This window comes from Prinia subflava, chromosome 4 (genome assembly GCF_021018805.1).
Source record: "Prinia subflava isolate CZ2003 ecotype Zambia chromosome 4, Cam_Psub_1.2, whole genome shotgun sequence".
Lineage (NCBI taxonomy): Eukaryota > Metazoa > Chordata > Aves > Passeriformes > Cisticolidae > Prinia > Prinia subflava.
In genome coordinates, this window is record NC_086250.1 from 14,937,245 (window position 1) to 14,958,298 (window position 21,054).

Sequence of the window (21,054 nt, forward strand, 5' to 3'; positions counted from 1 at the left end):
CTCAAACTTCAATTTCCTATGGCCTTCTCCTGAAAAGATATAAGGTTATTTGAAATAAAAGGTAACCTGTCATGTGTGAAGGCACAAAGACTTTAGTTTGCTTTAGTCATGGAGAATAGAATAATGTATCAGTGACTTATATGCATACTCTTGTAAATAAAAGAAGGTACAGTACTTAAATGTGAAATAAAGATGAAAACTACAATGAAAGAAAGGAAACCTACAGCCAAAAGGAGATTTGTACTCTGTGTTAATAAATAAGTCCATCCTGGTTACATATTATGGGTCAAACTTTCAAACCATTATTCACCTTCAGATTTGGTTGAGAGTATTTGTCAACTCTGAATCATCCCTTGGTTTGGTTTTCAGAGCCAGCCCCTTGTTTAGCAATTGCTAATTGTGTTTGCTACACGGTGTCCAAGGACAAGGCATTTCCACTCCGTGGGACGATGCATTTCCACAGGATGACACCTTCCTCAGCACCAAAGGCTGGCCCCCAGGTGACGTTCCGAGGCCCAGCCTCATTGGGATTCATGAACAAGCACCAAACAGCGGCGGTGTGTGTCTGACTCTGCCTGCTTCCCCTCCTGCTTCAAGTCCAGCAATGAATACAGCCAATGATTGTTGGGTTTCCCTGTCTGCAAGCCTTGCTTGACCTTGGGAAAGAACAAAATAACTCTTCTTTCCTTTTCCTTTCCACTCCCTCTTCCTTCAGTATTAATACAGCAAACTAATATACAGAAAGAAAATCAACTCTCCAATTCTCATCTGTAATTCCCTGACCTCTTGTGTCAGTTCCACAACTTTATCTAGGCTGTTATTTGTCACCTTTATTATTTTCTCCTCAGTAGACTGAGTTTTATATGATGGTATTTTATGTCACTGCTTGGCTGTTGCTGACCTAACAGCTGCTGTGTATGAATTGTTCAGGATTACAAAAGGAATAAAGTAAGTATGTGATGAAACTCGTGTTTTTAAATAAAACCTGATATGGGACCAATATGTATTCAGGTCTCTTTCTTGGATTTTTATGTTGTGTTTGTTCTTTGGGTTTTGTGTGTTTAGTCTGGTTTTTTACTTGGATAGCTGAATTAATTAGATTCTCTTTTATTCTAGACTGTGTACTGTACTCCAGAAGCAGATACATTATAGAATAGCAACAGTGTATAACTGACTGCAACAATGTGTTCTAATTTATTTATTGAAACATTTTGAGACACTTTAACAGTAAGGTAGGACTTCAAAACAGAGCTTAACCAGTAAGCAGAAAGTTGCATTTTATCTCAAACGTAATAACTGGGCTAGAAAAGGCACAGTTCATTCATCTAGCAGTCTTCCTACACTTTAACTCGTTATGATAGAATGATAGGTTCACAAAATCATAGAATGGTTTGGGTTGGAAGGACCTTAAAGATATATCTATCTCCAAGCCCTGTGCCAATAAACAGGGACAACTTACATTAGACCACATTGCTCCAAGCTCCATCCAGTTTGGTCTTGACACTGTTGGGGCATCTGTTAACTTCCTTGGGCAACCCGTTTCAGTGCCTCACAACCCCCACTGTAAGGAAATTCTTCCTAATCTGTGCATTTTCATACTGTCTCCAGTCACCTGGAAAAGTTGTTCAAGGAAAGACTGGATGTGGCACTCGGTGCCGTGGTCTGGCAGATATGGTGGTGCTGCATTACAGGTCAGATTGGATGATCCCAGAGGTCTTTTCCAACCAAATTATTCTGTGATTCAGACTGTCTGCGGTCACTGCAGAGCAGCTCCAGCTCCAAGGGTGTTTGGGATGCTGTTTGCCAGGGGGCATTAGGAAGAGCGGCTGCCTGCTCAGGCAGACAAGCCTGAGTCACACAACAGGCTGCATGTTCCATATGCAAAACATATGGCTTCGGAAAACAGTGGCAAACTGAGTCCCAGCATGTTCATTAACCACCACATCCTTCCTTTTATGTCTCCCCGCCGCTGCTTTGGAAGCATTATGATAATTATCCGCAGCTCAGAGCCTCGGGGTTTGCAGAACAGCTATTGAGACACGCGGTTCCCTCAGCGGGAACAGCCCCTGAGGCCGGATCCGCGTCCCGGCCGTGTCCGGCTGAGGTGGGCACGGCTCGGTGGCGGCGAGCCCGCCATAGGCCGCGTCTCCATGGCAACCGCGGGGCTCAGGGCGCATGCGCAGCGCTCCCTCCTCCCCTCCGCTTTCCCCCACGGTATCTGCGGGGACGCGGGCACGCTGGCGGCGCGCGCATGCGCCCTGCGCGCCGCGTGCCGCCGTCCCGCGTGGGCGTCGCGGAGGAGCGGGGGCCGGACGCGGGCACCGGAAGCGGAAGCGCGGCCGCGCGCGAGTGAAGCCGCTCCTCGCCCCGGCGGGCCCGCCCGCGCCGCCTCGTGCCCGGCCCGGCCCCGCCCCGCGCTGCCCGCGCGCCTTCCCGCGCTGCCCCGAGCCCGGCCCCGCCCCGCCCCGCCCGGCAGCCGGGGAGGGGCTCCCGCCGCCCGCGCCGCCGCCCGCGCTCCCGGCAGCTGCCGCCGGCCCCTCGCCGCCTCGCCCGCCCGCGTCCCCCCGCCCGGCGGCCGCGATGTCCGACAAGGAGTTCATGTGGGCCCTCAAGAACGGAGACCTGGATGAGGTGAAGGACTACGTGGCCAAGGTAGGAGGAGGCGGCGGCGCGGGGTGGGCGAGGCGGCGCCGCGGGCGGAGGAGGGAGGGAGGAAGGGAGGGAGGGATGTGCGCGCAGCCCCCGGGACGGGGCCGGGGCGGCGGGAGCCGCGGCCTGGGCGGGCGCGGGCTGAGCCCCGTGCGGAGCTGAGGGCTCCCTCCCCCTCCTCGGGGCCTCTCGGCTCCTCGGCCTCCTCCTGCTCCCCTGCCCCCGGCCGCCCCTCCCGCATGCCGGTGGAGTTACTCCGTGTCCGTACGCGGAACTTCGTGCATCGACAGCCAGGATCTCGGTCCTGCCTCGCTGATCTTGTGCGGATTTGTGGCTCCGGCTTGGTTATCCTTCCACTCTGTGCCTCAGGGCTCATCCTTAATAGGGTGATGCTAAGCTACCGGGTGTGCTGAGGCTTAATTCATTAACCCTGTGGGAAGTGTGTTGATACCTGGTTAGGGCAGGGCTGCAGGAACAGCGGACACCTGTGAGATGGCTGAACAGTCCTCAGGTACACGGCAGTCTTTGAAAGCTGCCTTCTGTCCTCATTTGCCTTCTGTTGTCACGGAGGTTTGTGGGAAAAGTACAGAAGGGCAACGTTCTGCTTCAGTGAGTCCTTGCTGTTCAGGAATCTTTTCTGGGAACTGTTACATCAGAGCAGAGGTGTACATCTAATTTACCTGTAATTATTCAGATCTGCGAACAAGTTAATGATTGTCTCTGGGAGCTTGACACGTGCTGACACAACTTGCCGCGATGATTTAAGTTCTTTCCACTCCAGTTGTCAACTTTCAAACTTGTAGCGCTCCTGGCAAAAGGAAAAGTGTGCAAGTACTTCCAGCTGCTTTAGTACAAAGTCCAACAGCTTAGCCTGAATAGTCTTCTCTGACGGTTCCAGCTAAGCTTCTGGACTTTGCATCAAAGTGGCTGTGCACTCACATGCTCTGCCTATAAAGTTCAAGAGGAAATATCTGGGAATAATGTCATTATCCCACTTCAGCTGTTTGCTAAAGGTTGTGTACCTGTATCTGTGTAATAAAGTTGGGTAATACATTGGTATGTCTAATATCTTCTCAGATTTGGGGTCTTACAGTGTGTCAGCAGCATATTTGGAATTTTCCTACAGCTTTTAAAGGACTTCCATGTCTAGAAAATTCACTACACGCTAGTAATTATTGGATCCTTGTGTATCTTTTGCTGAGGCAAAAGCTTTAAAGCTTTGGCGGTAACTGTCTTGGTTCAGTTTATATCTACAGGTTCACTGCAGTACTAGTTAAAAAGGTTTTTTTTTGTTTTCTCACTCTTCCTGAGTGGCACTGCAACTCTTGTTGCAAATGGATTTATTTGATCACTCCTCATCTGCTTCAGTGCCGAGTCAAATACTTGGTTCCATCTGCTACTGAATGAGGCTTGAGCCAGCCTGGATGCTGCTGTAGTAAAGAGGCTGAAGGCTATCATCTAACTGCACTAATGAGGCAGAAATCCTTAAAAGAGAGATAGTCAGAGGGGTTAGATGATTAGTGTAAAAGGAGCGTGCAATCCTTCAGCACTCGTACACTGTAGAACTGCTTCTAATGTAAAAGTTGAGTAAACTCTGGGTGTTTTCTGTTGGTTTGTGATCTAATCTTATTCATACTTTTCTCCCTCTTGGAAGTATGTCTTGTATCTTCAGTTGTTAAACAACCTACAAGAAGTCAAAGTTTTCAGTCCTTTTTGTTTCCTTGACAAGCTGTGGGCTAGTAAACTCTTGGGCTGGTTTCCTGTGGAAACAAAGCTTATATAAGCAAGTTTTGGCTTATCCTCATCCTTCCTAGTGGTTTGTAATTTTTTGTAAGTTTTACAGAGGTGGAGGTAGATGGATTTTGGGAAGGTGAATGAATTAGAGGGGGTGCCTTCAGGGAAGAAAAGGGTAAAAGAATGAGTTTGTTTTGCTGTACAACAAGAAATGTACGTTGAGAAGGGGCAAGAGAATTCCCTAAATCATCTGCATGTAGGAGAAGTCTCAGCTGAAACTTCATAGTCTCAATTCTGAGATTAATGAAATATGTGAAGGCAAATCATGCTTTGGTAGTTAGAGTTCTCAGGAAAGTATCTGTTCTGTGCTGTATGTTCTTTCTGACTTTCTTCCTTATCAGTTATATGGCTTCTGCTCCCTGCTGCTTTCCTGCTCTCAGTATGATTTAATGTTCAGGAATTTTACTTATATAAACTTCCCCTGTAATGGGGGAGGCAATCATATATCTTTGCAGCCTGCATCTTCATAAAATTCTTCCTTGTCTGTCTTCCTGAAACCTTTGTTTCCCAACTTCTCGTTTGTTTTGTTTCTTGTTCTAGTCTTGTTTCCTCATTATTTGTTTGGAAACAATACAGCCTTTAGCTGTGATCTTGCAGTTTTGCCACCAATTACTACATGAAGGGTTTGACCTCTGATTTTGTTTCCTAACTGAATGATAATGCTTGAAATGCTAACTAGGTGGCCCTGGGTGCTTTAAAAATAACAATATAAATGGATGTTATCAGTGGAGCTGTAGCAGTTGAACTCTTTTAATCAGACAGGACTTTTCTTCACTTGTGTGTAGTAAGCTGTGGAGGTTCTGTCTTTGGAGTCATAAGAATCTCTTTTTTAGTCTGAGGTTTGGCTAGTAAGTACCAAGAAGAAAGAAAATGTTTCTGCCTCTTGAACAGTTCCCGGGCAAAGAAGGGATACAGAAACAGAAGCAAGGGACTCCATTTGTGTTACATGTTTTTCTACATAGGGATCTTCTCCTGAAGGTATTTTCTTCAGGAAAAAAGACTTTATGCAGAAAGAGTAGTTCTGAGGGGTGTCAGTGAAACAGGCAGTGCCAAATGATGCTGCTTTGTTGCTTAGCAAAAGAGATCTCAGTGTTGCCAGTCTGCATTTGGAAGATACTGGTGGCTTCTATTTGATGAAAGTATGAAATATTATTTTTATAGATTGAATAGTCTTGTAAGACTTCTTTCTGTTTTTGTAAGAGCCATCATATTAGAATCTACATTTCTCAACTTGCAACAGTGTCAACTTTTTCTTTATGGTAAATGCAAATTTCTCCTGGAATACTGTATCTAGTGTGTTATGCCAGCAGTTAAGTACAGTGTCAGCTATTTTTATGATGACTAGATTAAAAAGTAGTTTTTACTGTTTGCTTTCTTTGATGTCTTCCTTGTTAATATAGCCAGCATATGTTGGCTTCAGAGATGCCTACAAGAATCTAAGGGATTGAAGGAATTTTGCACTCTTCCCACGTACATCCACTCAAATTTTTAAAATTCCTCAAGAAAGCAGAAACTTCCCTGGGAACAGCTGAATCAAATGTGCAGTATAATGGGTGAGGAGGACTCATGCAGCTGAAAGAAATTTACCTCCCTCAAGGTAGGGAGTGGATTAAAAAGTACTAGTTAGAAGAAGAGCAAGTTATATTAAGCCTACAGAATTGCTTAACATGAATGGTGTTTGCTCTTTTTTCCATTTCTTTAGCCTTCTTCCCCAGTGCAATTAGATAAACTGGGCATTTGCTTAGAAAGGACTTCTCTATCAGGACAAAGCGTTTCCAATCAGCAGTAGATTTCTGAAGCAGAGTACAATTTCTTTTATTCACTAGGCATAAAGTTTTTGGCAAGATAAACTTAGATTTGTATGAGAGGTTTCAATAAATGTTTTTTCTGAAGTAATTTCTTCTCCCATAGCTTAACTGAGCATTCCCCACTTTCATGAGCTGCTTTAATCCCTTCCATCGTTTCCTAAACCTACCACTGCTTACAGTTAAGTTTGATAAATCAACTAACCTAATACCATAAGAAGATAGGACAGGCAACCAAACTGGAAGCACCAGATTTTTACTGGGGACTGGGAGGCTGAAGTGATGGCAGGCTGTGAAATGGATGTTTGTAGAAAGTGGCCTAGTAGGTATTTCTGGTGTGGAGTCTTGTTTTTTTAAATAACAAAACAAACAAAAGCAAATTCCTGGAGGACCTCCAGTAACTCAGTTAGGCAACAGTGACCACCTGTGTGTTCTTGACAAAACTGATGCTGCAGTCTTGCAGTTCCTTGGGATATAATGAAGTTTAAATACATGCCTTGAGAAATGCATAAAACTTGATTACTGCTTAACTATGAAGGCTAAAATAAAAAAAAATGTTGAGAAGTACCTTTTTGAAATAGAAACAGCAGTCAGAGGTATAGTTAACTGTTGTGAAAAAGAGAACAGAATTAAATATATCTGTAAGAAGAAAGATTAACGTGGAGTAATAACTTTTAATTCTTGAGGGTAACCTCTGCTCTTTTCAGTGTCCATTCCAATAAATTCTACACCATCAGTTACAAACTAAATGAAAATGAGTGCTTAAATGGTTGTTATATATGATTGGATTACTCGATTTACAGATAAAACATACCATGGGTACATTGCAATTCTCCTTGTCTCATCATGCTGGATGCTGAAGTGCACATTATTATTGTGGCTGTGTTGATACCTGAATTGCCTCTGGTCAGGTAACAGGTTTCCTGCTCTTGAGTGACAGCCTGGAAGCCTGTCTGGGTTACAGTGCAGGGCAGCTGTACTTCACTAGTTTCTCTAGGAGCATATCAGTCCTGACCTGGGAGCTGCTGGACTGAGCTTATTCCCTGTGAGGCCTCTTGGATATCTCTGTATTGTAACTCCCCAGTGTTATGCCAGCACTTTTACTATGTGAATTTGTCTTTATCTGCAGATTCTAGGAGTTCAGTTATTTTCCACTTGATTACTGTTGGGTCTGCTGAAGTGTGATTGCTAAAGATAATTTTGTTTTACTGCCTAGTTCTAATTAAACTTAGTGTTCAATTTACATTTTGGAAGTTTGAACATGATGACCTCCTTCTTTCATGGAACAAGAGAATTGTTTGCTACTGTAACCTACCATTAGCAGGCTTCATATTCATGGTGGAGTTACTCTTAACCAAAATTCCAGGAATGTACTAGAAAAACTTTCAGAAAAACACAGCACGACTCCCACTTAGTAGTGTGTACAATAAATGAATGGGATTGTTGAAAACAAACTCTTCAGGATGGCTAATTAATTTCCCCAGTCTGATCCAAGAGAGTCTGAGGACATGTGACAAAGAATTATTCACAGATAATAATAGTTTGTGTATCAATTCTTAAGTAGTTTATAGGTGCAGCATGGAGTAACAAACTTGCCTGCAAACCTGGCATTGCAGTGGAATGTGACTCACTGACTGAATGAACATCCCAGGATTCTCAAATCTCTCCTTGTTTTTTGTGAAGGTACAGATAGAACTGATTCTTCAGTCATTTCAATTTGAAATGTAAACAGCTCATTCCGGCTGTGATCATTTGAATGATCATGGATCTGGAACTGCTAAATGTAATATTTTCTTTGAACTGTTGATGGCAGGCTGTGGTGTATTTGTTCACTGAGTTTGCTTCTGTGCTCTGAAAATCTTGGTGGCTTTAATATATTGCCTAAGTGATTCATAATTGACCTTTCTATGCTTAAAAACCCCAAGTTAAGCACTTCCTTACTTGATTCTGTCTGGGCTGTTCTTACCATGCTGACTTGTTCTGTGCCTAATGGGTGTTTGCTGTGAAAAGTAGAGAGAGTTATTAAGACCAGATTTTAATAAAACATCAATTTTTTTTTTTTTGCTTATATGCTAATGTATCCCATTCCCTAAATTAAAAGCGAATTTTATCTCTGAAATATATCCTGTTTTGTCCAAGTTTGTGGTATACAGCATATGCATTCCTAAGTATGACAGTCAAGGTTGGGAATAGGTTATGAATAACAAGCAGAGAATTCAGTGGTGTGAGGAAAATATTTACTTCTACTGCTCTTCTTTCTGCCCTCCCTTATTCTTACCACACTTTTCCTACTTGTATCAGTTTTATCTTTCATAAATCCTTGTTTTTCAAGTCTAGCTCAGTTAGTTAATTTTGACTTCAACAAGAAGGCTTACATGAGATGAGCTAAGCTTTCTAAAACTCCAAGAGAACAGTTCTGCAGTGGTATGGATCTGTATCCATTTGGAATAATATGTGGAAAGTGTGTTAGATGTGAAGATTGTGCAGTGAATATTGACTTGGGTGCTGTGGCATTGGTGACTCATGCAGGCCATATAAGTAAAAAAGACTGAATGAGTGGGTCTTGCAGCAGTGTCAAAATGCATAAATAAGGATTCCTTTGGGTAGTTCTCAATAGACCAAACAACTTCTGTGTGCTTTTTCTGAAGGACCATGGGCTTAGCTGGTAAGATATCAGGACCTGAAGGTCAAATATTCTACTTTAATTCAAGGAGAACATTGTGGACTCAGGGTTCTCATGTCCAAGAATTTTTATGTTTGATCAAAGGTCAGAAGAGAAAATCTGGGAAAGATACAGGAGAGCAGGGAATGTATACGATTGTATTGCTGAAGTCGTGGATAGTTTTATGTGAAGCATCACTTGAGTTTAGCATGTTTTTTATGGCTTTATGTTTACGCTTGTTTGAACTTCTGAATGTGTCTGCACAAAAGTGTGAGCAAAGTTACTTCTTTCTACCTAAGTTGCCCAGATCTGAAGTTGAAGGTTTGTGTTAAATTATTCCTAATTTTTCATACCCTTCATAGGGGATCATCAAAGTGAATGCTGAATTTCCCAGTGCAGTTCTGTTGAAAGACATAGTTGTCATTCCCATAGACAGATACATTGCTAGGACAAAAGCACGAGTTGGAATTAGTAAGTGCCAATAACTGGCCAGTTGGTTATACAACAGTTGTTTTTCTTACAAGTTGCAGTTTCAGCAGTTTTGAACAATTAGATGTTTTTCTGCTTTAGCTCATTATGAGGAGGGGTAGGTACAAATCAGCACAGCTCATATTAAAGTGAGTTTAAAACCTTTATTGGATGCTGGATGTGAGATTAACTTCTTTTTATAGTATACTGGTGTTAAAGCCTATGTTGATTGTGACCAGTGATGGCAAATTCTAAAATCACAGGCCACAGGTGGGGAGGGAAACAATACTTTCATTTAAATGGTTAAGGAACTGCTAGCTGTAGTGCTGCCATTTTGACTTGGAATGCAATCAGCACTAATAAGCCCTAGTGAACAAGGTACGGTTCTTAATTTGCTGTTTGATTGGAATGTACTTGTGTGTGTTTTGTGGGGTTTTTTTGTTGTGTTTTTGGGTTTTTTGGGGGGAATTTCTCTTTTTAATAAAAACTAGGGTAGCAAATAATTTGTTTTCCCAACAGCAACTGGAATCATGATGAGGGAGAGTAGGAAGGGAAAGAAAAATATGGTCTTGAAAATTCACAATGCACACGAATATAGCTTTGAAGTAGCTTGGGGGACTTGGGATTTGGTGTTTTTAGCACTTTGCCCATTTTTACAGACTTTATTAGTATTGCTTATGCAGTGTAATTCTGTAGCTCAGTTCAGATACATTGTCTGCCAAGGGCATTGCATTTCTTCAGAGAAAGAATTTTTCTGTCTTTCTTGCTGCACCAGGAATTAGAATATGGTCTGCAGTTTTGTCTTTGCTTACCGACAATGCTGCCTTGCTCAGTGGTTACAGGCCAGACGGGAAGTGGTGAAATGCTTGTACTTAGCATTCAGGTACGCTTTGGAAATCAAAGAGAGTAATTGCATGCAGGGGGTAATAAGCTGAGCAGACCAAAACATCACTAGATATGTGTTCTGGAGTCTGCCCTGTCACACTTTTCAGCCAAAGTTCAGAGAATGTTCTGACTCAGTTTATAAAACAAAATAGTGTGCTCAAAGTTTCTGATGAGCTAAGATCAAGTGGTGATAATTATTGTTGAATGACTGATACTTTTGTTTCCCAAACTCTGGTCATTTATGATCTTGCTTTTTAACACACTTGTGACCTATAAATTAGTGATTAACTCCAAGCAGGAAAGATGAGCTGTTAGGCCATTTGAGACTATAGAGAGAGAGAGCTGTCCATAGAGCAGCATCTCTCATTTAAACTGATTTGTTAATGACACTATGAAAGCAAATACCATAGGCAATAAATGTTTAAAAAGTGTTTTTCTGTTTGTTCAAAAATACTTCCAGTGCTTGATTCAGGTAATGCAATTGAAAGTAGAAGATTTCAAGTCAAATAAGAAAGAGGTCAGGAGAGTTCCTGTGAGGTGAGATCTGCATTTCTGTGTGTGCCCTGTATTAACAAAAACCAAACAAGCCCACCATAAACCCCACAGAATCCTTTGTACTCAAGTGAGGCATTTGTGAGAATCTTTATTTCTTGGATTGCTGACTTCTCAATAACTTCAGTAATGCTGTTAACTGTTTCTTGGCTAAAGTAATGGTTATTTAGCATGGTTTAAAGAACCTGAATTTAGCTGGTGATAAGAAGAGTACTTGTCTGTTATTTAAATTTATCTTAGGTATAATGACAGTAAATATAATTATGTTCAAAACAGGGTCCTCTAATTAGAGTATAACATGAAATACAGTCTTTAGTTCCATTTCTGTGACAAGTTAGTACACTGTATTTACTAAAGCATTTTCAACAGTAATTCCTGAAAATCTAGAGAAAATAGCTTAACTTTTGTAGGTGGATTATTTCAAACTTATAAATGCAGTAGCAATATTTCTAAGTTTGAATGAAACTATTACATGAAGCTGACTATTCCAAATGTGTATAATTGGTTTAGGGAGCCATTCTGTAGATGTTACTGCATATATTTTAAAGTATATACTGCTTAGAATGCAGCGTTTATTTTATGGATGTAAAAATAGCTTTTCTGATGGATTTTTTTTGCTTCTGTGTTTTGTTTTTTCATGATTCCAATCACCAACTGCTTCATCGTGTCAACAAAACTGTTAATTCACAAAACTTCTAGAGCTCATTAATGCTGCTTTTGACATTTCATATCTTTTTATGCATTGCTGAATGAAGAAAATGTAAATTCAGTGTGCACATGAAAATAACACCTGTTAATCTTACAGGAAAACCTATTTTAGAAGCTAAGCTTCATTGCTTTGGATTTCATAGAACACTTGATTTTGCCTTGAACATATCTTTTGTTCAGTTTCTGGAGAAGTAATTTCTGGTTATGGTGCTAAGCTCTAGTTAAAGCACTTAAATTCAGGGGGGTTTAACCATAGCCATAGTCTTTGGGAGACACACTCATCTTCCTGTTTATTCTCTCATATCTTCCTGATAGAGTACAAACTGAGCTTTGAGAATTCACATTTATTATTGTTGCAGGGTTTTTTTAATTATTGTGTCTTTAGGTCATGCAGAGAATTTAAAATATCAAGCTGGCATCCATTGAAACTGAAACCCAGTAGCTGGCGCCGTGTGTTTGCCTCAAAGGAAAACATCCACTTCCTGTTCATTCCTTGGACAAACATGTACTGAGTTGTTTAATACAGAACTTGATGTGGGCTTCTTCCAGAAACTGAAAGTGTTTTAATTGGGAGCTAACAACTCAATGCAGAAGGCGTGGTAGTGGCTGGGATCCTTTGCTCAGCTGCTTAACTTTTGGAGCAATTTCTGACATGTTAAACTTGAGAAAAAAATTCCTTTTTGCAGGAACAGGTGGTGTTTGGTAGATTTTTTTGTTTTCATCATGTCATCTGTTGTCAGTTTGCTGATGGTATAGTACTGGATTACTGAGACAGAATGATTGCTCTGATTCCTGGTTTATGTATGGTTGATGGCTCCTGTTTAGCAATCATCTGGCACCCGTGTGAGCTGGAATATCTTCTGCTTAGTATACCTTTAGAGTAGGTATCATCCAAAATACAGTGGGAAAACATGGAGCCTGGCCAATCACTTCTGGAATAAAAAATCCAACCCTTTCAGGCCAGCTCAGTGTTGCCTGTGAAAATGGACAATGGACTGTGTTCAATAGATGCAGTGCTTAACACATCTCTTTAGAGTGAACATTTAGTTTATGTCACCTTAAGGTATAAAGTCGTTAGATTGATCTACAGTTCTTTAGAATTATTAGTTAAAGACTTGTTGATGTTTGTGCCCCCATATCAGGGCTGACATGTGAATCCTGGTGCTGTAACTGAAGCATTTTAACTTTAATTCCGAATTCTAACAATCTTTCTAAGCAGAGGCAGTTTGGAAAGTGTCTGATCATTGGCTGTTTCGGTTCATGATCCAGAATATTTTGTGCAAACATTCATCAGTTAAAGAGATAATCCGAACAGAGAGTAATGGTATCTTTATTTTATTTATTTATTTATTTATTTATTTATTTATTTATTTATAAATAAATATATTTATTTATATTTATGGCAGCTTATTCTGTCAGAACTAGTTGCTGCCATTACTCTGAACTGTTGCCTAAGAAACAAATTTATAAATGGAAATTTTGGACCAAAGTTTCAAATGGAAATTCATAAGCGCTAAGAGGAGCTGCACAACTGGGCCCTTCATTTCTGCTTCGTCCCTTGCTAGTGGAAGTAGTGAGTGTTTTACATTATTTCTCACTCAAGTCTTGCACAGATGAAGGATTTTGGGGAGGGGAGAACAACTGTTTTTAATAACATATGTGTTTGGCACATCTTGGAAGCTGGGATTGTATCATGAGCTTCTAGAAGCTGTAGCTAGGAAACAGTTGGTTCATTACTCTTCTACAGAACAACTCCTGTATCAGGTTTGTTTGTCTCCCAAAATGCTGATACAACTGAAGCACAGATGGCTCAGTAGTTCAGTTTATTTAGCAGTTGTTTCTGGAATTGTATTCGTTTGACTGAGACAAAGGACTTCAGATTGCATTTGATTATGGTGGATAAGCTTTGTTTACCACCAACAAAACCTGAAAACTATGCTTGTTAAGCACCTTTTTCTTGGCTTAAGCCGGAATAAGTGTAGCAGTGCTTTAAAAGCTTTTTCAGAGTACTTTAGATACCATATCAGAATAGGCAAAATTCATCATCAGGTTCATAATTCTTTTTCTTAACTTTTATAGACCAAGTATTGGTGTTATTATTAGCAATTAAGGCTTCTCCTAAAGTAGAAAATTGCAAAGTAGATATCTATTGTTTACATGGACACCTGCATCTGTCTGCTCTGGTTGTAGAACTTGCTGCAAAATACCACCTGGAGAGAGACACGCTGTCCTCAGAACAGAAATCCCTTTTTGATTAACTGATGAGGATCTTTTAGGGGGAATGTTGTACTGAAATTCTTTAAGTAGCCTTTTTTTCATATTTTTAAAAACAGAAGCTCAGTTGGATATTGCAGGCTAAACTAATAGCAAATACTAGAAGTGAATCCAGAAAAATAATGAAAATTTGATACTCGTGTCTGCAGCCTCTTCCACAGGGGTTTAACTGTCTGTATTCAAGTTCCCTTTTCAACATATGTTAACTTGGATTTAGTTTTTGATCATTATCTCTACAGGATTTCTTGAGGATGTTTTTGCTATTTCTGTTTGTTTCAGTGAGATGTGATAAGGGGGAGGTGTAAAATCAGCTTGTCTCATATATTTCCCAAAGCATACAGGGTAGAGAGAAGACATCTGGGAGAAAATTCCTTTTTGCTTCAAGTTAGAAAATTTATAGGACAAGGAATAAAACACCCAGAAGAGTTGAAAAGATGTTATTTAATATCTCTGAGGGTAAACACAGAAATCATTGGTAGGAAGGCTTAGCTAATGCAGTTGCTCTCAGCTGTTAAACAAAAACCAACAAACCTCTAGGTTTTCTGAAATTCTCCAAGTGGAATGTGGTTATCCCACACAATAAATCTAGGTCATTTGCTTCAGTTCAGTTGTCTGCAGACAACTGTAGTCCACTCAGGCTGCAGTTGGAAAACTCCTGGAATGGCTGGAATATGCTGACCCACTGAGCAGCAACAGCAGTTGTCCCTGTGCAGGCTCAGTGAGGCCGTGTGACACTGATTTTTTTGGGTGACTGAAAGTAAGTAATTTTTGAAAATATAGGGGATTTGCATGAAAATTTTGATCTGGCACAAAGTTTTTGCAGCTGCCACTGGAAACTGCCTACTTGCAGTTAAAATGAGTTGATTTCCTTGGCTCTGGCAGGATCTTATTGCAAGTTTTTAACTGAAGAAATCAGCTTTAAAATCATAAACAATTCACAGCTTACAACATTAATCTTTTTACTTCCCTTTTTTCTCTTTGGGCTTAACCCAAACTTTGAGGTATTAGCTATTTTACCAGGTTCCACTCTTGCTCTTGAGTTGAATATTAGTGACTATCAGTGAAACATGTTCATTTTCCTTATGAATGAGAAGCTAGAGACAAGAAAACTTGAAACTCAATAAACTTGCTGAGCAGAAGTGATAAAATACTTGTTTCTTCTTAGGCCTCCTGCATGGTTTCAGTAGTGTTTTCAATAAAACAGTTTGAGTGGAAACGTGAAATGTATCTTTTCCATCTGCTCTGCCCAGTTCTTAGGTCGGCAATCCCTGAGACATCATATGTCAAGAGATTTTTCCATTTATAGGAAAAGTACAGAAGTTTAAATGATATGTTGCACTGACTTGTTTTGAGCTGGTCATTTGGAGTGTTCTTACTCTTAGTTAAAACAGATGGGAATGTTAAAACAGCACATTGAACTAGTGTTGTGATGAAATACACAAAAGCTTACATAAATTATTTCCTTGTCTAAAGTTCTGGACTGGTGGACAGGTACCTTCAGATTTGTATTAAGGCAGATGTGAGGGTCTGTCTGCTGTATCAGTGTAAAGCTGTGCCAGTTCATATCATAGATGCAAATGTTTAACCTCTCTACCCCACAAAAACTGCTTCAGGCTGGTGCTCATTTCAGTTACCATAACAAAGTATTTAAAGGAAATTATGCTGTCAGATTTCTTCAACATATTTTATAAAAATACATCTCTGGGGTTTGTGGGTGTCTTTCATTGCAGGTTGCAGATAGGGTTGGCAGTGCGTGAATCAGTGCTTTAGGTGACAAACTAAAGGTTTACAGAATGGAATCCACACAGAACCACTCCAGAGGCACAGTGAGGAGCAGCAAAGCACTCTAGTTCAGGTCTGTCATGGGTTGGCACTGGCCAGATGTTAATGCACCCATGAATATATGTTTTTTCTCTAACAACTCCTGTGGGATGTGATCAGGAACAGAGCAGAGCAGGCTTAAATCTTGAAAACAAAAAAAAAACCCATCAAAACTTTATTAATTACATAAGAACAGGGACAGAAATACTCTTAAACACACACAGAGACAGAAATAAAAACTTCTTAGAACATTTCTTCTCCCAGTTTCTACCTCCCCACCCATCACTTTTCACAGACCAACCTTTGGGTTTTAGATCAAACAATCACCACTCAAAAACAAACTAATCTTCAATTCAGCAAGGGAGAGAGGAGTCTCTCTCGCACCACAGACTGTTCTCCAGAACACACAGGTCTACTCCTTATGTGTTCCCATGTCACCCGTGGCACCGCCCAGAGAAGTCTGCCAGGGTGACTCTCTCTTTTTCCTATGTCCAGCGCTCTCACCGCTGTCTCATAGGCCAAAACTACATACAGGGCTTTTTAAGGATGCTGCATGCCGAGCTCTCCCCCTTTTTACCCAGGGGCCGGGGTTCCAGGAGCAGGTCTGCCCTGAGGGCAGAGGGCGCCACCTCACCCTCCCCCTCTTTTCTCTGCTCGCTCCACTCTTCAAGTGCCAGTCACTGTAGCAAAAGCAGGGGCAGCTGCATCCACCCAGAAATGCAGTTTATGTTCAAAAGAGACTTAAGTTCAGTCCATGGCTGACATTATGCAAGAGAAGTCCAGCTCAGAAAGCTACTCCTCTCATTCTTCCATCGGGTTCCTTCCAATCATGCTTTATCATCTCGGTCCCAGGCCGCTTCCCTCTCTCCGAAACCACCAGTCATGAGAATCAATGTCTAAGAAAAGTTTCTTTCTGCCAAGCAAGGGTTAACAGTTTTTTCTCGGCAGGGTGCAGGCTCAGGCACTCCCAGGCTCCACAACTCCCACGTGGCTGGGCACCTTCTCCCGGAGTTTGGGGGGGGGGGGAGGGGGGGGGGTGAGCACACACAGAAAGCACTTCCACAGTTTTCCACCCCTCCATCCTGGACGGGGCAGCTCAGTTCCAGTCCTGTCCCCTCTCTTCTCCCCACCCCAGGGGCTCCGGCTTACCTGAGCCTGACCACGTGTTTCCCCTCCCCCACCCAGCCTCGTGGCCGGGCAGGGGAAGGAGGCCGGAGACGTCTCTCTGCTGAAACCGGGATCTGAAAAGAGGCCGAACCCCCTAGACTCCTGCTTTTAACTCTTTGTGTCCTCAGAGGCGTGTCCAAACCTCCGAGTGACCAATCTAGGTGCCAGCAGAAAAGCTGATTACTGATTGGACTGCCCACATCTCCCTGGAAAAAAAATTCACCTCCCTTGCAACCACGACAAGGTCATATGGGAAATCTAGTACTTGTAGCACATAAGCCCAAGGATTGTTTCAATAGTGATAAAATTCCAATAGTAAGAAAACTGGGATAGTAGCAGTTGAGTTTGCATTGGTAAAACTCAGCCTACTGTGTTGTTTTTTTGTGTTTGAACTCATAATATTCATTTCAGTTCTTCTCAAGTCTTCAAAGTTAATTGAAAAACAGAGTATTTGAGGTTCCAGTTCTGTGCTTGAACAACTGATTTGTGGAAGAAGAATTCAGAGGAGGAAAGCTATAGAAAGTTAGGTTTCTATGATGAAGGATCAGATTGCCCTTTCTTGTGTTATTTCATAGAATCATAGAATGGTTTGGGTTGGAAAGAACTTAAAACATCATCTAGCTCCAACCTCACTGCCGTGGACACAGACACCTTCCACTAGACCAAATTGCGCAGAGCTCCATCTTCCCTGGCCCTGAAAATTTCCAGAGATGGGGTATCCACAGCTTGTCTGGGCAACCTGTTCCATTGCCTCACCACCCTCTCATCCACATTCCTTATCTAAATGTTTCCCAGAGCTGAACACAGCACACCAGGTGAGTGAAGAGGGGTAGAATTGACCCATGGCTTTGGGTCCAGTCCATGGTACATTTGGTACTCAGGGCAGCAAGCACCCTTTGCTGAGACATGTCAAAGCTTCTCATCCATCAACACCAAGTCCTTCTCCCCAGGCCAGCTCTCGATCTGTTCTCTGCCCAGACTATATCTGTGCTTAGCTGCACTTGTGCTCTTTGAATACAAATAAGATGTTACTGCAGCCTTTCTAAAGTGAAGAAGCTCAAGATCCTTCAGGGGCCTTTCTTTAGAACTTGGAACTCTCATTTTCTTACATGAGAGAGGAAGAAATGCTGAGTGTTTTTCAGTGCGGCAGCTTGCATTGGGTCACATATTTTGAGGAATCTATAACAAATACTCAGAGTTACTGAGATGGGGAAAGCAAAATGGTCCACTGGAAGGAATGTAGAAACATTGTACAAAAGTACAGAGATGGAGGAGGTATGAGAGTTGAAATTCAGTTGAAGTTAGTTAGGAATCTGGAAGGCATAGGAAGATCTGTACCAACTGCTTTATGGAGCAAAGGACCTACTGAAAAAATTACAAAAGGTTTTTTACCTCTGTTTTTATTGGTAGGGGAAAAATGTACAAGTTGATGCTGTTAGAATTGTGGTAGGTTGTTTTTGTGGGTTTTGTCGTTAGTTTTTTGGGGTTTTTTCCTTTTAGGAAGATAAAGGGAAGATTTTATAGTTATCTTTCTGTACAAAGGGCAGGATATATAGAGGTTTGCTTAGTTGTGCACATGAAAGTGTAAGAGAGGACAGTTCTAATTGAAATGCAAGAAACTCTGATTAGGTATAAGGGAAAAAATACTTCCCTGTGAGGATGATCAAACTTTATGCCTGGAGAACTTTTGTAATCCTCGGTCCTTGGAGGATTGGACCTACTTTGAGCAAATGTTAGACTGCATAACCTCCAGAGTTCCCTTTCAGCCTTAAATAGTCTGTAATGGCATGAGTCACTAGACTGACAAGTTTGTAGAATTAAACTCTCCTTATATTTTTAGATTATTAGTCAGATTTCAGGAAGTGTGGTATTTGAGTTTTCCCTCATTACCATGAGTGTTTATGACCCATGGATTAGGTATATAAAAAACATCATCTTGTTTTTACTGTTTGAGAAAGGACTGAAATTTGTGCTTGACTTGCAATATTTTTAAGCTCACAGTTGTTTTAGAAACTGTAGAATGATTGATCTTGTCTGTAGAAAATGGGTGGTTTTCTCAGTTGTTTCTGCTGCACTGTTTTTGGGGATTCTCAGTCAAGGTGTTTACATCTTCAGTTCTAGGAGGTAACTTTTGGTTAGACGAGCCCCAGAGCTGACATGTGGCAGCAGTAAACACTTGACAACTCTATGAACTTACAGCTGAAACAATCACATGTTAAGCAGTAAAGTACTTTGGCTTAAGTACTTAAAATATAACCATTTTGAGAATTTAAGTAGAATGGCAAAATAATGTATTTTCATCTTCAGAGTACTTACTTGGTGTTTGTGGATTTTTGAGGGGCAGGGGAGTGTGGTTGTGGCTTTTTTAGTCTTTCCAGTGATGAATGAATCCAGAGAAAGTTAGAGCAGAGAATAATTGAAGGGGTGTGAGCAGACTCAAACCCTGAGAAAATGAAGTAGAGTGTTTGGGGAAGATTAAGACATAATCAGTTCACCCATGCCCCTCACATACCCACTGTAGAAGTGCAAGATTGTTTTCTAAAGTGTTTGAGTATATGGTTAATAATTTTTTTCTGCAGGTGTGATTTATCCAAGCTTGCTCTTCCTTCAGAAGACTAAAAAATACATTGTTCTTAAGTGATTTCAAATCTCATTTTATATATGTTCCACTTCAAAACATAGAACTTAACATTTCAGGCTCTTAGTTTGATTTAAAAACTAAAACTTAGTTACATGGGGGGGAAAGATTTCATTCAGTGGATACCAATATAATTTCTCTTATAGCAAAATATATTTTGAGATTGTGTCCAACACCATAAATTACTTCTGCCATCTCACTTAATCTCTTTGAATTTTTAAAAACGAATAATACAACCAGCATAAACAAAGCCTGTGGGGAAAACAGTAAATATAAAGTTTTTATAAGTAATATTTTCAGTATGCAGCAAAATAGTCAAAATGTCTCATCCATAGGACTTAAACTTTTCTTTCTAGAAAGAGGATTTTTTACTTTTCCTCCTCCACAGTGAGACAGCAGTGATTAATTTGATGCTGTGTTTAAAATGTCAAAGTTATCTAATACACTGTAAGGGTGGCTATCCCCTGTATGCAAAGAGATGGAAGTAATGCAGCAGACTGTACAGTGAGTTACTTTCTTTCCTAGAATAGTGAAGGCAGGAATTACACAGTAGCTCCTCCAAGACGCTTCCCTGCGTTCTAAGGACATCTGACTGCATGGAATCTGATTTCCTTCATTAAAACTGAAATGAAAGCAATGCATGAAAAGGGGAGATGCAGTTATTTCTGCATGACAGGATAGGTACAGATGGGGATATGGAGTTGTTTCTAAATCTGAAAGAGCATTTTAATGCCACAAGTATTACAGGCACTGCTCTACTAATACAGTTAACCTATGCAATAGGATTTAATGAGGCCACAATTCTATTCCTGTGGTAGAACTGCAGTGCAAATCCCAGCTACTAATTGCTGCTGTGTTCAGGTGCCAAGTCATGGAACAGATGAAGAAAATGATAAATTCTCACACTGATTAGTTCCCTCATTGGAGTCATCATTCAGCCACTAATTCTGGTGCAGAGGTGGGAAGGGTCAAACTCGGGCTGGAAGTAGCAACACTGTTGCTGCCACACAGGAAAAGAGTTGGTGTGAAAGTGAAGGGTGAGCTGTGACATTTGTAGCCCGGCAATAATGTTCTAGAACAACACTTCTGACAAACCACAGTGCTCCCATGAACACCTGGCTCAGGTTTGGTTTCAGTTCCTGTGCCACTGCAAAATAAGGCAGTGCTTGAAGAACCTGGAGTGTGCTGTAGGGGTGTCAGAATGGTGCTAGATGAGGTTAAACTTGAGTCTAGCTCATTTGGCTTTAAGTGTTGATGCTCCTGAAACTGGCAGGAGCTGGGAAAAGAGAGAGTTGGCAGATAAAGGGAGACCGAGGCAGGCATGGAATACAGCCTTGTGTAATAAAGGCTACAGAAAGGCAGGGGCTGTTGAAGGATGGAGTCAGTTTGGTGTGGTTAGATAATCTCCCTGGAAAATAATGAGCTTTAGAACAAGTACTTTATGACTAAACATGTTCATCCAACATATTCATGGAGCTGGTGTCATAATGCGCATTAGGGAGAAAGTCAGCAAACTTGGGTTCATTCTTCTAACAAAGTCTGCAAAAGAAAAAGGAATTAAATTTGGCACAACTTATTCAGGGCAGCTGCTAAGGTGCAGATCCTTCCAGATTACTCTGGGACATCCATCA

At 41.2% G+C, this 21,054-nt stretch overlaps 1 protein-coding gene across 1 annotated transcript in view; it reads left to right on the plus strand.

Annotated features, from left to right (window-relative positions):
• The first annotated feature begins 2,450 nt into the window (after positions 1-2,450).
• MTPN (myotrophin) overlaps positions 2,451-21,054 on the plus strand; it is a 32,180-nt gene continuing 13,576 nt past the window's right edge. Inside the window, exon 1 of the mRNA XM_063395601.1 lies at positions 2,451-2,652. Coding sequence (XP_063251671.1) covers positions 2,581-2,652 — 72 coding nt within the window. The 5' untranslated portion in view covers positions 2,451-2,580. The remainder of the gene's footprint in view (positions 2,653-21,054) is intronic.